Source organism: Theropithecus gelada, chromosome 1 (assembly GCF_003255815.1).
Source record: "Theropithecus gelada isolate Dixy chromosome 1, Tgel_1.0, whole genome shotgun sequence".
Lineage (NCBI taxonomy): Eukaryota > Metazoa > Chordata > Mammalia > Primates > Cercopithecidae > Theropithecus > Theropithecus gelada.
In genome coordinates, this window is record NC_037668.1 from 143,819,901 (window position 1) to 143,833,104 (window position 13,204).

General features: G+C 39.4%; 1 protein-coding gene across 1 annotated transcript in view; it reads left to right on the plus strand.

The window, feature by feature from the left end:
- DUSP10 (dual specificity phosphatase 10) overlaps window positions 1-11,677 on the plus strand; it is a 40,767-nt gene extending 29,090 nt beyond the window's left edge. The window contains exons 3-4 of the mRNA XM_025367027.1: window positions 6,951-7,322; window positions 10,416-11,677. Of these exons, the coding sequence (XP_025222812.1) occupies window positions 6,951-7,322; window positions 10,416-10,681 (638 nt within the window). The 3' untranslated portion in view covers window positions 10,682-11,677. The remainder of the gene's footprint in view (window positions 1-6,950; window positions 7,323-10,415) is intronic.
- The last annotated feature ends 1,527 nt before the right edge of the window (window positions 11,678-13,204 follow it).

Here is a 13,204-nt window from a genome sequence, read left to right on the forward strand (position 1 = left end):
ACGCCTAAAAAAAGTCTTTTTTTTTTTTTTTTCAAGGCTTCTAAAAATCATAGACATAAAGAACTAAATATAATGAGGTTTTCAAGGGCGACCACACTAACCACCAGCGCCAACCCCCATTCTGCATGCCACTTCCTCCGGCAGTGATGGAGTGTAGACTAGGCTAACAACACTAAGTACACTTTTAGCAGAGCAGAGCCACAGTGGGCTGTCCCCATGGCTCCTGCTTTGTTCTCTCTATCTGGTGATGCCCTTGTATGGGGTTGCCTCTGCAGGATGGTCTCCTTTTCCCCACTGCTCTGAAGCAACTGTACCAGCGTCAAAAGTTCATCTCTAGCAACACTGACATTGACCACTGTAGTCTCTGGTCATCTTCCTGCATCGGACTATCTCCAGTGCTAGTTAGCTTTGCTGCTCCATTTGATAATCATTCAAATAGCTGCAGGGTTTGAATGCCTTCTTAAAATACCAGGATGGCTATTGTGCACACAAAATCATTGAATCATTACGACAGACCTAAGTAGTAGTATCCTATTTTATAATTAGGGAAAGATAGACCAGAAGACTTCAATAGCTTTCAAAAAGTCACACACTTGGCATGTGGTAGACCCACTATTCTAAATCTAAGGCAAAGCTCTTTTTTTTTTTTTTTTTTTTTTTGCTGCTTTATATATCATCCACTGTCTTTTCTAGAGCTGGCTTTTAAGATATATCTGTAGATAACTGTGCTTCCTTCACACAGGAAAAAACCCATGAGTGGGGGGACTAAAATATTTTTAGATATATCTTCCTAAAAGACTTAATAATATAGCAAGCCAAATAATGTGGATGGATACTCAATGGGATTCAAGATGCCAGTATGTTGTATGTATATATCTGAAGTTTTATGTATATGTGTGTGTATTTTAAGCTTGTGATACCTCCTTGTTTATGTCTTTTCACACATAAGGCATTTCACATGTAAGCCAGACCACACTGGTTTGAGGGAAGCAGTCAAATGACGTGATCATAAGAAGACTTCTCTCTGACTCATAGCCTCCTAAATCTCTCTCTTCCCGTGAGTAAGAGAAACACTTCTTTATCTCTTGTTTCATACCTTATACCTAGTGAGACAACACTCCCATTCTCTCTGCCTCTGTTTGATAGGGCCTCCCTTCACTCTTCTTGGGAAAGAAATACAAGTTCCCTGGGGGTAAGATCATAAGACAATTTAAGTAACACTTCCTTGGGTATTTTACAGTAGCAATGATTTCAAGTGAACTTGAAAATACCCTACTGTAAAATACCCAATTCCTACTGTAAAATACCCAATCACATCTATGGAGTATAAAGAACATTTCATAGAAAACAAGAAGTAGAAATAATCTTTGTGGGTGGCGCGGGCACCCCCCCCCCCCCCCCCCCCCCCACCGCCTGCCGCCACATATTTCTCCTGTTAGGTGATATTCTGCCCTGAAACTTATGAAGTGACTCTGACCCTGTCTTTGAAGAAGATTTCAGCCTTGGCAGCCTGACATCAGCTCCAGTTCATCCAGGCTTTGTTCTTCCACAAGATTCTGGTGCTTATAGAATCTTTAGTGGCTCTGATGTTCTACTGTTTCTGTGGAGTATATCATAGCATCCATCTGTTCTTGGTATAAACAAAATAGCATCCAACTTACACCAACGTCTCTCCCACTTACAATAAAACACCTAACTCTCATGTAGCATTGTATCCATATTGAGAACTCTGTGAGATAGATATTATTATATACAAGTCACAGATATGTAAACTGAAATGCAGAGACATCAATAACTTGTTACAAGGTAAGTGATAGGAGTCAGGATTTTTAACTCAAGCAGTCTGGCTCCAGTCTATGATCTTAACTGCTATCATCAAGGTACTGTTTTACTTTAAAAGACTAGTTACTCAGTAAGAAAAACTAGGCAACAGAGAGAGGTGATCAATATGCTTATAGCAAACTGTGGAAGAGTCCAATTTTAGCCTACACCCCTCGCCCTGGTCTTTGGACATTACTTCTGTTTGCTGACCTTCAGTGAGAGTGTTCCTTAAATTTCTGGAAACAACTCACTTTCTAGCTTAGCATAAGACCAGAAAGTGCTGTCCACCTTTAGAATATAAAAATCTCTTGCTTATAGATTCTGCATTTGGATGTGGTTTCTTTAACTCACCACCTCGTGCATTGCTTCTGAATCACATTACAGAGGACTCTTCTGTTTCCAGGACTGCAGTAGCCAAAACAGCAACAGGAGCTGAAATGCATCTATAAAGAGAAGTTTCCCACTAAAACTAGAATCCATTGCTTCAATAGGACTGTCACTGAACTGAGCCTGTGTTAGCAGAAACTGGGAGGCAGTATTTCCACATACAGTTCTTTAGGGATGCTAGGTATTCTTTGTTGCTGCCATTTAGAATCAGTGTACTGACCATACTCATTTTGGCAGAGAACCTACTTTTGAGATAAGCTTTGAAAATGTTTGCTGCCCACCCCCACCCTGCCCTGCCTCACCCCACCCCAGCATTGTTGCTCATGGCTACAATATGTTTGCAGTAATAACTGCAGGCTCTTGTGCACATAGAGAAGTTAGCCACCTTGGTAGAAATTAGAGGAAGGGAAGAAAGAGGGAAGAACAGTTTTATTTTCAAAATCCAATCCTGTGGAAAAACCAGAAATGCAAAGACATAGTCTTTATTAGGAAAGCTAGCACCAACAAAGTAAAATCAGATCTATTTGTTTAGGAAAAATAGGGAGCTGCTGCTTTCTTTATGTTAAAAGGATGTTATGCAGACTTTCAAACTGCTCAGATACCTTGGTTCCTAATTCTTTTTTGTTAAATCAAATTTTAAAAGTAAAAACTCAGGAACATTAGCTTACTTATATAGAGTCTTTATAGCAAGCAGATTTTTTTTTTTTTTTTTTTTTAGAACTTTAAAATGGTAGTTTCCCAAAGTGATGGAAAGAAAAAGCACTTACAATGTGCTGGACATTGTTTTAAAGTACTGTATTAACCACTTTAATCATTACAACAGTACAGTGAGGTAGGTACTGTTATTATCCCTATTTTGTATACAGGGAAACAGAGGAATAGACAGGTGAGAAACCTGCCCAGGGTCTCATAGCTAGTGTTTGGCTGTGCTGGGGATTCAAACCCAGTAAGTACAGACTCAGTACCCCCGCGCTGAATGACTGCACTGCACATAGGGCTCTCATGGACTAGATGTTTGCATAGATCAGTTGGAATTTACGACAGGTGATAATTTGGGGGGTAATAAGACATTATTTATCGAATACCTGGTTGTGTATCAAAACCTTTACATAGCCTTCCTGAACTATGACCCTGTTGGGTAGATGATATTACATCCACTTAATAGATTGGTAAACTGAGGCTTAATGAGGGAACCTGACCTGCACAGGGTCTCACAGCTGCTAGGAGGCAGAATCATAACTGCAGCTAGGTGTGTTTGTCTCTGACCTTTGCTCTTCACCTCCATACTACACTGCTCCTGCTTTGTTTGTTAATTATCATGTTCTAATATTCTTAAATAGTAATAAATATAGCATCATCAAGGTTCCTCATTAAGTGATCAGTCACTTTGGCCTCTGGTGATATTTGATGGGGTAGGGTCGGGGGAAAGTAACTGGAAAAGAAAAACCAGATTAGCTTTACTCTTCCCCCTCCCCTCCAGCTTTCAATTTCAACCCTTCCCCAAGAGAAGAAAACAATCCTTCCTGCCGACTTCTCTGGAAAAAGCCACCACTGTGAGCTTCCACTGTTTTGTTTTACTTTAAGCACCGTCCACAGAGAGAGTTTTTAACTGCAATACGTAGCTGTGCATGAGCCTTATGGAGAACTGATGCCCAAGTTGATTAGCATACTGGCCGTTGAACAGGAGACTATTTCTTCAGACCCCTCAAGGAGAATTTCCTTGTTTACCTTATATGTTTAAATTGTAATATCTCCTTTTTCTCTCCACCCCTCCCACCTCCAAATATTATATGAACAGAGTTCCTACATGGCTTAAACATACGATACACACATACTTTTGCACATAAGCATGCTCTGTGATTTGGAGCATTCTGCATGTCTGTCTCAAATTCCCTCCTCCCCCCACTCCCCATGGTTTTTTCCCCCCATTAGGCAAATGGAAGGCCCATGCCACCTGTTAGCATTACATCATTGGCTCCCCAGAACACAGTTGCACCAAAGGCCTTAAACAAAGTAGTTCTTCTTGTATTGTTTGCACTCAAAGAGCTGATATCATGCCAACTGATGTCATTGTATGTCTTTGTGTAACTGCTATGGCAACTGGGCAGGTGGGGAGCCTCCAGCTGATGTCATTGAGAAAGGAGGTGTAGAGGCAGAATTTTAAAAAGCTGGACGCTGCTTTTTTCTGTGTGTGGGGTTTTCTAGCATTTTTTTTTTTTTAACTAGCTGCTTTTAAGACAAATTACAGCTTGAGTACCCTAAATAAGAACAGAGAGGTTTTTCCCCTGCTTTTAGAGACTTCTTTTGAATTTGTTTTGTTGTTCTTTCCTCTCATCTTATATGGAAAAATGTAACAACTGCCGCCTTTGAAGAAAAAAGTGAATTAGGTTCCCATCACAGAATCTGTGTGGAATTTGGGTTTCTGTGGAGGCAAAGCTGAGCAGATTTTAACTCTTCAGAATCCCTTTTGTGGAGGCTGTGATGATGACAATGGGTAGTTTTTATCTTATTTATTTTTTAAGTCTTCACTGGTGAAGTTATTTTCAATATTTTCTTTCTTTCTACTTCAGAATTCTGTCTTCAGGTTCAAAGTTTATTATCATAACTGCCTAGCAGAATGAACTATCATATGTAAGGGCAGAGGTTAATTCTGGAAATCAGCTGAAATTTGTATACAGCTCTTGTTTTTCTTTTCAAAAAGCTGAGGTAGGTTTTGACTTTTTACTTTCGATGAGTAAAGTGAACATAGTATTGCCCTTTGAGTTTTCTTTGGATCATAACCATACCTTAAGGAGAATATGATTTCTGTCTTTTACGCAGCCAGCTCCGGCTCCATTGGTTATGAAAAGTCATGAGACTCGGTCTAGGTTATGGTCTGGAGTTTCCCGCTGTGGTTTGTCAAAGATGAGACTTGAAATGGAGAAGAACATATGCTAGGCACAGAGGCTAGTGGACAGATAGACTTCCTGTCCTTATTGCAACATAACCGTCTCTTGTTCATGCTTTGGGTTTTCTGCCTTATCTCCTGGAACTATCAAGACAGCCACAAGCCATCTGTCTGTGAGGGTAGTAGATGTTGTGTTCTGGTGGCTTTCAGCTAATAGGAGTTTTCTACTTCCCCCTCTTTTCAAAGGGAAAGCCAGAGTGTATCCAGTTCTGTTTGATTCGAATTAGAGTTCAGTTGGCACTAATAATGTCAATCCAGATTTTATAGCACTTACATGTATATTATATAATTTGAGCTTTGTAATAATCCTTTGGGTTTATCTGTGCATGTCATTGTGTGTAAAAATATTAGCAGAAAATTTAAACAATAAACTGTGATCCATAAATTCCCTAACTTAAACAATTGTTCATTTTTTGTACAGTCCTTCAGCTTTTGTTGAATGTTTTTTACTTAGCTTTTTAAAAATTTAATATTAAACCAAAATATTTTATTTATTTTCACATCGTTTTTGCAACTACTCTTTTAAAGGCCACATAATACTCCATGGAATGAATGTAATAACTTTTTTTTCTTTTAATTTGTTTTTGTGTTTTACTTGGCCTTTTAAAAATATATATAAAACAGATAATATTGTAGTGACCATCTCCATGTATCTAGCTAACTGTCTTTGGTTAGATGATTTCCCTAAGATCCATTCCCAAAATGAGATTGCACTTGTTCAGGGGAAGATTTGCATTTTAAAAATGGAGAAACAAGCACAGTTTATAAGCTTTTTATGCTAGATGCATAACTCTTAGGAGGCAGAGCAGAGCCGTAAGCTCAAAAGTCTGCATTCACCCATCCACAAGAGGTTTCTTGATGGGTTTATGTGCCCATAAGCCTTGGAAAGTCGAGGAGTAAGCAACTGCGCTGCTCTCACATTCTGTTCTACTGAAAGTCAGGGTTGACAAATGTCAGGGACCTACATGGAGAATATGAAAAAAGATTATAAGAGCAATCCATCCCACCCCACCCTGGCTTGTCTTTTCCAAGTACTTCTCTGCTGATTTCACCTGTGGGCAATCATATAAATAATATAAATTAAAATAGTGACTACTTGCTGAGCTCTACTGTGTGCCAGGAGATGTGTTAAGTATTTTACACGTACTCATTTATCTGAGGCTCACAGTTGCACTCAAAGGGAGACGCCATCACCCTCAGCTTACAGATGGTGGAACTGAAGCACAGAGGTAAATGAACTTAAGTCATAGTGTCAGGAAATGATGGTACCCAGAGTATAATCAAGGTAACCTGTCTCTTCCAACGTTCCTGCTTGTAACCACTCTGCTGTATTGGGAGCACACTTGGCCCTCTGGGTGAGGTGAGCTATGAAGGGTGCAAGACGTGCTCCCGTGGTGCTGAGATTCCACCCGAGGAGGTCATCTGTGCCTTTCTTGGCTCCCAAAGCACAGGGTTCTATGTAGGCCACTGAGCATATGGCTCTTTGAGGCAGGTCACATTTGCAGCTGAGGAAATTGCCTGACACTGCGTGGAACTCTTTCTAGGGGAACATGCCCTCATTTGTAGAAAGAGCACATTTCCAAAGTGCTCCATGCAGTGATACTCCCCGAAGCTTGTCTTGGGTCTCTAAATGGACTTTTATTTTTTGTTTTATTTTTATTTTGTTTAAATACATATTTATGTGTGTATTTAAAATATGCTTGAGCTACAATGCAAACTCATTCTAATGGGGAGGTAGCATTTTCTGCCAGCTCTGAAATCTCAGTCACTCTCACTTTCTGTGTTTGTGTTCCAGGTGGACTTAGTAGTTTTAAGCAGAACCATGAAAACCTCTGTGACAACTCCCTCCAGCTCCAAGAGTGCCGGGAGGTGGGGGGCGGCGCATCCGCGGCCTCGAGCTTGCTACCTCAGCCTATCCCCACCACCCCTGACATCGAGAACGCTGAGCTCACCCCCATCTTGCCCTTCCTGTTCCTTGGCAATGAGCAGGATGCTCAGGACCTGGACACCATGCAGCGGCTGAACATCGGCTACGTCATCAATGTCACCACTCATCTTCCCCTCTACCACTATGAGAAAGGCCTGTTCAACTACAAGCGGCTGCCGGCCACTGACAGCAACAAGCAGAACCTGCGGCAGTACTTTGAAGAGGCTTTTGAGTTCATTGGTAACTGTCTCCCATAGGGAATTTTCATCCTCTGCCTTCCTTTTCCCTCCGGCTCTTGCTTTGATATCAAGTTCAAGGTTTATTCCTATGTTGCAAAAAAAAAAGCTGCCCTGGAGTTTCGAAGGGCTCTGCTAACTGAAACAGCCTAAGCATTCTCCTAAGTCATAGCCTGTCAAGTGTATCCAAGCCATCAAGATGGATATAAAAGGGCAGTAATTGAATTTGTTGGGATCCGTTCAACTAGAAATCCTCATCCCTCAAGTTCTCAGTGAAATAGTGGTAGGAGTTAGCATTTATGTGCTCTATAACCAGAAAAATGGATGGAAAGTAAGGAATTGGAGGTCAGAGCTGGTGCTACTGCTACTGGATCTACTAGCGCCCTTCAGCACCTTGGAAGCAACATCTAGTGAATATGACACCCCTTCCAAACACACCCATGCCTTCCGGTCACCCTACTAATCCTTATTCATCCAGCATAAGAGCAGATGGTACTAGCTTTCCTTTGACAGTCTGCCCCAAACTCATTGAACTAGGAAAGATCAGGTTGTGTAGACAGAGTAGTTCCCAAGGAGGAAGTTTTAGCAACAGCAGGCTTTAATCCCCAGAAGGAAGCAACTATCAGCCTAATCCTAATCCTAATTTCTGCAACTTTTATAGCCCCAAACTGCTATAAGACTCAAAATATCATTTTAGGAACACCTGCAATATAGCAAAACTCAACATTTGTTTTTGTTTTGTTTTGTTTTGTTTTTAAGTAACTTCAACTTTTATCACCATAAAGGGGTGGTCTAGTACTTTTCCTAAATATTACAGCAGGTTGTTATTCCAGGAAGAATACAGTTAAGTGGAGTGGGGTGTTCCTTCGCCAGAGAAAAAAAACAGCCTTAGGTTTAACAGCCACTGGGGTCTGGTGGATTTGCTGTAGTGTTGACATCTGCGGCCATGTTGCCAAGCTGTTTTCCTTGCTAATTATGCCGTCAGCACAGGACCACGGAATATTGAGTCTGAAAGGAAATTCAGGGTGATCACTGAACTTAGAGAAGGAAAGTGACTTCTCTGAGGTCATAAGAATTCTAGTGTCCAAGAAGGGGCCAGAATCCAGGGTTTTTGACCCAAGCCTGAGGCCTTTTCACAACATACTAAGGTGATGTTTCTGATGCCCTATTAAGTAATTCCCAACTGGCAAACTGAGGATGCAGAGATACTGCAGATTCTTTATTAATAAAATCTGAGCCAAACCTGGAACTCTGAGGAAGAAAAATTTCTCAACAAGCAGATGAGGAACTTCTGGTTGATACATGGTGTTATGACTGAGATTCCATCTGACTTAATTCCAGTTGGAGGAAGTTAGGAAATTGTTTTCTATTTAATGACTAGGGTAAGATATACTTGTTCTAAGAGGATTTCAACCAAAGCTCTCACATCTCACATTCCTTATAGATTACTCAGGCTTACCTGCCTTTTTTTTTTTTGAAAGGAAACGAGACCAATAACAAATAGCATTCAGCCCAAAGAACAACTCCAAATCACAACCTGCATAGGCACAATTTTATTTTCATCGCTATGTTATTGGATAAACTAAAATCTTACAGTCTTGCGTTAGGAAAAACACAGCAGGTTTTATAAACATAATAGCTTTCACTGAGAGTCCAATATAAATTAAGCAGCATCTAAGTTTAGTGTTTATGCCAGTTTGTTTATTCCTGAATCAAGTGTGTGTAGTGGAACCAGTGGTCCAGCCAGGCACTTGGAAGCTCATTCTCTCATCACCATGCTTTCTGGTCTTGACTTGGAGCTAAATACTATACACTGAAGGGAAAAGGTTGAAAAAGAGAGATGCTTACTTTTCTTGAAATACTGTTGACTATGAGAAGTAAACCTCATCTGTAAACTTTTAAGATGAAAATTTACGTCAGGTTTTTTTTTTCCTTGGTCCACTGGTGGCTAGCCAGTAGATGTAGTTTAGGTGAAATCGCTATTCTCTCTACTCCTTCTCCTTCCCTACCTGTTTATCTAATTGGTGTTCCTTCAAGGAAGCTTGCTTAGGGATGCGTTAGAGTCTAGAAATGTCGTTAAGAATCTGTTCAGGCAGTGCCCACACGCTATTGTCCTGAGCTTTTAATATATCCGAAAACTTAGCAAGTCTTCCTCTTTCAATTGCTCTGGATTTTGAACCATTGCTGGGATTCCTCCATCTTCTACATTATTGCCACATTGGAATGTCATATGTGGATGCAAATGGGGTTGAACGCTTGAGAGGTGACACCCTGGGCCTGTATGCTACTGGCATTTAGTTAACTTTGCAACAACTGGATTTTCTGGGGAGAAGCTGAACATAGCATGTTTCTAGTTTAGCTTTATTCCTTTAACCTTAATCAGGGTTTAGTAAGACTAAAACTCTTATCCATTTAATTCCCATTCCTGTACAGAGCAATTCTATAGAATAAAGAAAGTGTTTTTTCTCTATTACAAGTGAGAGAGTTGTTGTTACTAGCTTTGGGTTTGTTAAGTCACACAACCAAAAATTGGAATTAACATCCTTAATCCAAAGAGGAACTGTTATATATATATAACATATATATACACACACACACATAGACACATACACATACATATATATATATGTGTGTGAGTGTATATTTTCATGTGTTGGTATAATTTTTCCCCTTCCTCCCTCCTTTTCCTTCATTCTTTTTTTTTCAGTAGTATAATTCCAGAAAATAAGAGAACAAGACATTTAAGAGAGAGGTTCAATGACTGTTAGAGTTGACTTAATCAGTAGCTTGTTCAGCGTGAAAGTTAACTGTGTTATAGATCTGGCTTCAGGCCACTGTCACCTGTGAAGCAAACTGTTCCCTCTCTTTAAATGTAGATGTATAGCTTCTTGTTCATGCTGCTATCAACTTTAGCCAGTTCTGGAAGTTGTGACATAAATATATATAATGAACTAGTAGATTATACTTGGCTTTAAAACAGTTTTAATTCATTATTTCTCTACAAAATAAGGCATTGCAAAATTTAGATAAAAGTTTCTCTCTCCATGCCTCTCCCTTCCGTCTGCCCTTCATCTCTTGTCTTTCTCCCTTTTTTCAGAGGAAGCTCACCAGTGTGGGAAGGGGCTTCTCATCCACTGCCAGGCTGGGGTGTCCCGCTCTGCCACCATCGTCATCGCTTACTTGATGAAGCACACTCGGATGACCATGACTGATGCTTATAAATTTGTCAAAGGCAAACGACCAATTATCTCCCCAAACCTTAACTTCATGGGGCAGTTGCTAGAATTTGAGGAAGACCTAAACAACGGTGTGACACCGAGAATCCTTACACCAAAGCTGATGGGCGTGGAGACGGTTGTGTGACAATGGTCTGGATGGAAAGGATTGCTGCTCTCCGTTAGGAGACAATGAGGAAGGAGGATGGATTCTGGTTTTTTTTTTCTTATTTTTTTTTTTTTAGTTGGGAGTAAAGTTTGTGAATGGAAACAAACTTGTTTAAACACTTTATTTTTAACAAGTGTGAGAAGACTATAACTTTTGACGCCATTGAGATTCACCTCCCACAAACTGACAAATTCAGGAGGTTAAAGAAGTAATTTTTTTAAGCCAACAATAAAAATATAATACAACTTGTTTCTCCCCCTTTTCCTTTTAAGCTATTTGTAGAGTTTATGACTAAATAGTCTGTGCAGGTTCATAGACCGAAAATACTACACACTTTAAACCAATTAAAAAGAACCAAAAGTAAATAGAAAAGACATTGAATCACCAAGGCCTGGGACCCACCTGGGCTGTCCACATAGAAAACAAAAACCCAACCAAACCAAGCCCTGTTGTGCTCACTGGTGCAAAGAGAAGATCAGGGCAGCTTAAGTGGTCTAAGAATCCTTCAGGCATTCTTTAAAGAGACAAAGGATACCTTTGATTTTGTGTGTTTCATGCTCTGGATTTTTTTTTTTTTTTTTCCTTCTCTGGATTTAAGAGATTTTTTTTGAAATAGTGAGGAACTGACCATTATACCATATGCCTTCACTGGCTTCTTGTGCAATAATATGATGTTTTAAGTGTGCAAACAAGTTAGAGCTGGCAGCTGAATGGTAGACAAATAGTGCAAATTTGCCAGCTTGGAGATAGAAAGGAATTCAACAATATATCAATTACTTTCCTTCCCACCTTTTTCCTTTTTTTTTTTTTTTTTCTGATTTGATTCTGGTTACAGTGCCATAAACCTTGTTACATATGTATATCAGAATGTAAGAAAAAAAGAAAAATTTATTTAAAAATATTTTTCGCAAAAAAATCTTGGTGTGTTTCTGTTGATTGTGTAAAAATTTATTTTCATTACATAAATGAAACTGGTTCGGGATGTGTCTTTTTTCCCCCCTCTTTTACCTTAACTCAGGTTCAAGCCTTTGTTAGCTCTGGTAATTTGCATATAAAAGTTGAAATAAAACACAGATTTTTATATAGGGAAAGAGAGATGAGGAAGGAAACATATCCAGTTTTCTCACTGTGAAACAGAATTAGCAAGGAAGTGAAACAGCTCCAGTATTGATCTGCCCAGTCACTATCCCTTCTATTCTCACAATGCTGTCATCCTCTCCTGCAAATATAATTCCTTTTGCATTGGGGAAGCCTTGCATAAAGTGAACTTAAGGGGATCCCATCTGCCTTTGCGCCTTGGTGACCAAATCACTGCCAGATTGATTGGTGAGAATTCAGTGATCTCCCTAGTGGGTATTTGATAAAAACTTAGGACAATCTTCCACTTAGGGATCTTGCTGTTCCTCTCCCCCTCTTCCGCCCCAACTGCCCCATTGTCACTTGCTCACTTGACATCTTTGGTGACATTAACCATGGAATGCATTGCAGCAAATTGCTATTGCCTACTCTTCCCAGCAAACTGAAACTGAGCTCCATACATATGTACAGCTTCCTTATAACTCTGGGTTAATGTATAGCTGGGTTCCCAATTCACTGTTGATGGAGGGTTGGGAGTATGGGAAAAACACAATGCAAATATTTTCAATGTTTAATTAAATTAAAAGTCTAGTGGGACTTGGCCATAAGGAAGATTTATGGCAAACTGAAATTTGCCTGGGGTGAATAAAAGAGTTGAAGAATCTGGCATTTTGGATTCTATGTGACAATATTTGACATAAATAATTTTGTGTATGTTGGCTTGAAAATGTTATAAGGAAATATTTTTGACATTAAAAAATAGCTTTTCTACCAAAAATAATTTAAATTTTTCTTTTATAGAAAAGTGGAGACTGAATTTAACAGGAATTAACAGCTATTTTGGATTATTTTAATACAAAGTGTTAATCAGGTAAAAAGTAAATCTCTGTGCTTTCTATTCTTCAGGCTAACAATTTCCTTGGTTTAAGGAGTCAGGTTGATATATAATTAGTGATTTAAAATACATGGTAATTTATCAGACTTTTTCTTTTGTTATTTTAAGTCTAAATATTAAATTTCTGATAGCATGTAAGGTATATTGCCTCCCTCTCTCCCTTCCTTCTTTCCTTCTGCTTTTTCTTTGTTCCCCTCCCTCCTTTTCTTCCCTCCCTCTTCCCTTCCCTCTCCTTTCCCTTCCCTTCCCTTTCCCACTTTCCCACTTTCCCTCTTTCCTTCTCTCTTTTTTCTTTCTAACAAAACAGAAAAATCAATACAATTTCTCATCTTTATCCACATGGAAGTGATTTATGTTTTTGGAAATTTATGATTTTGAGAGAACAGCCTATCCTGAGGCAAACAGTAATCCTGCCAACCAGAATACCAAGGATTCTGAGAGGGACTCAGGACTTTTCTACTAATCTGCTGTGAGTCACTTAGCCTCCATTTCTTCATAAGGAATGTTAACCACTTCATGAAAATAATACA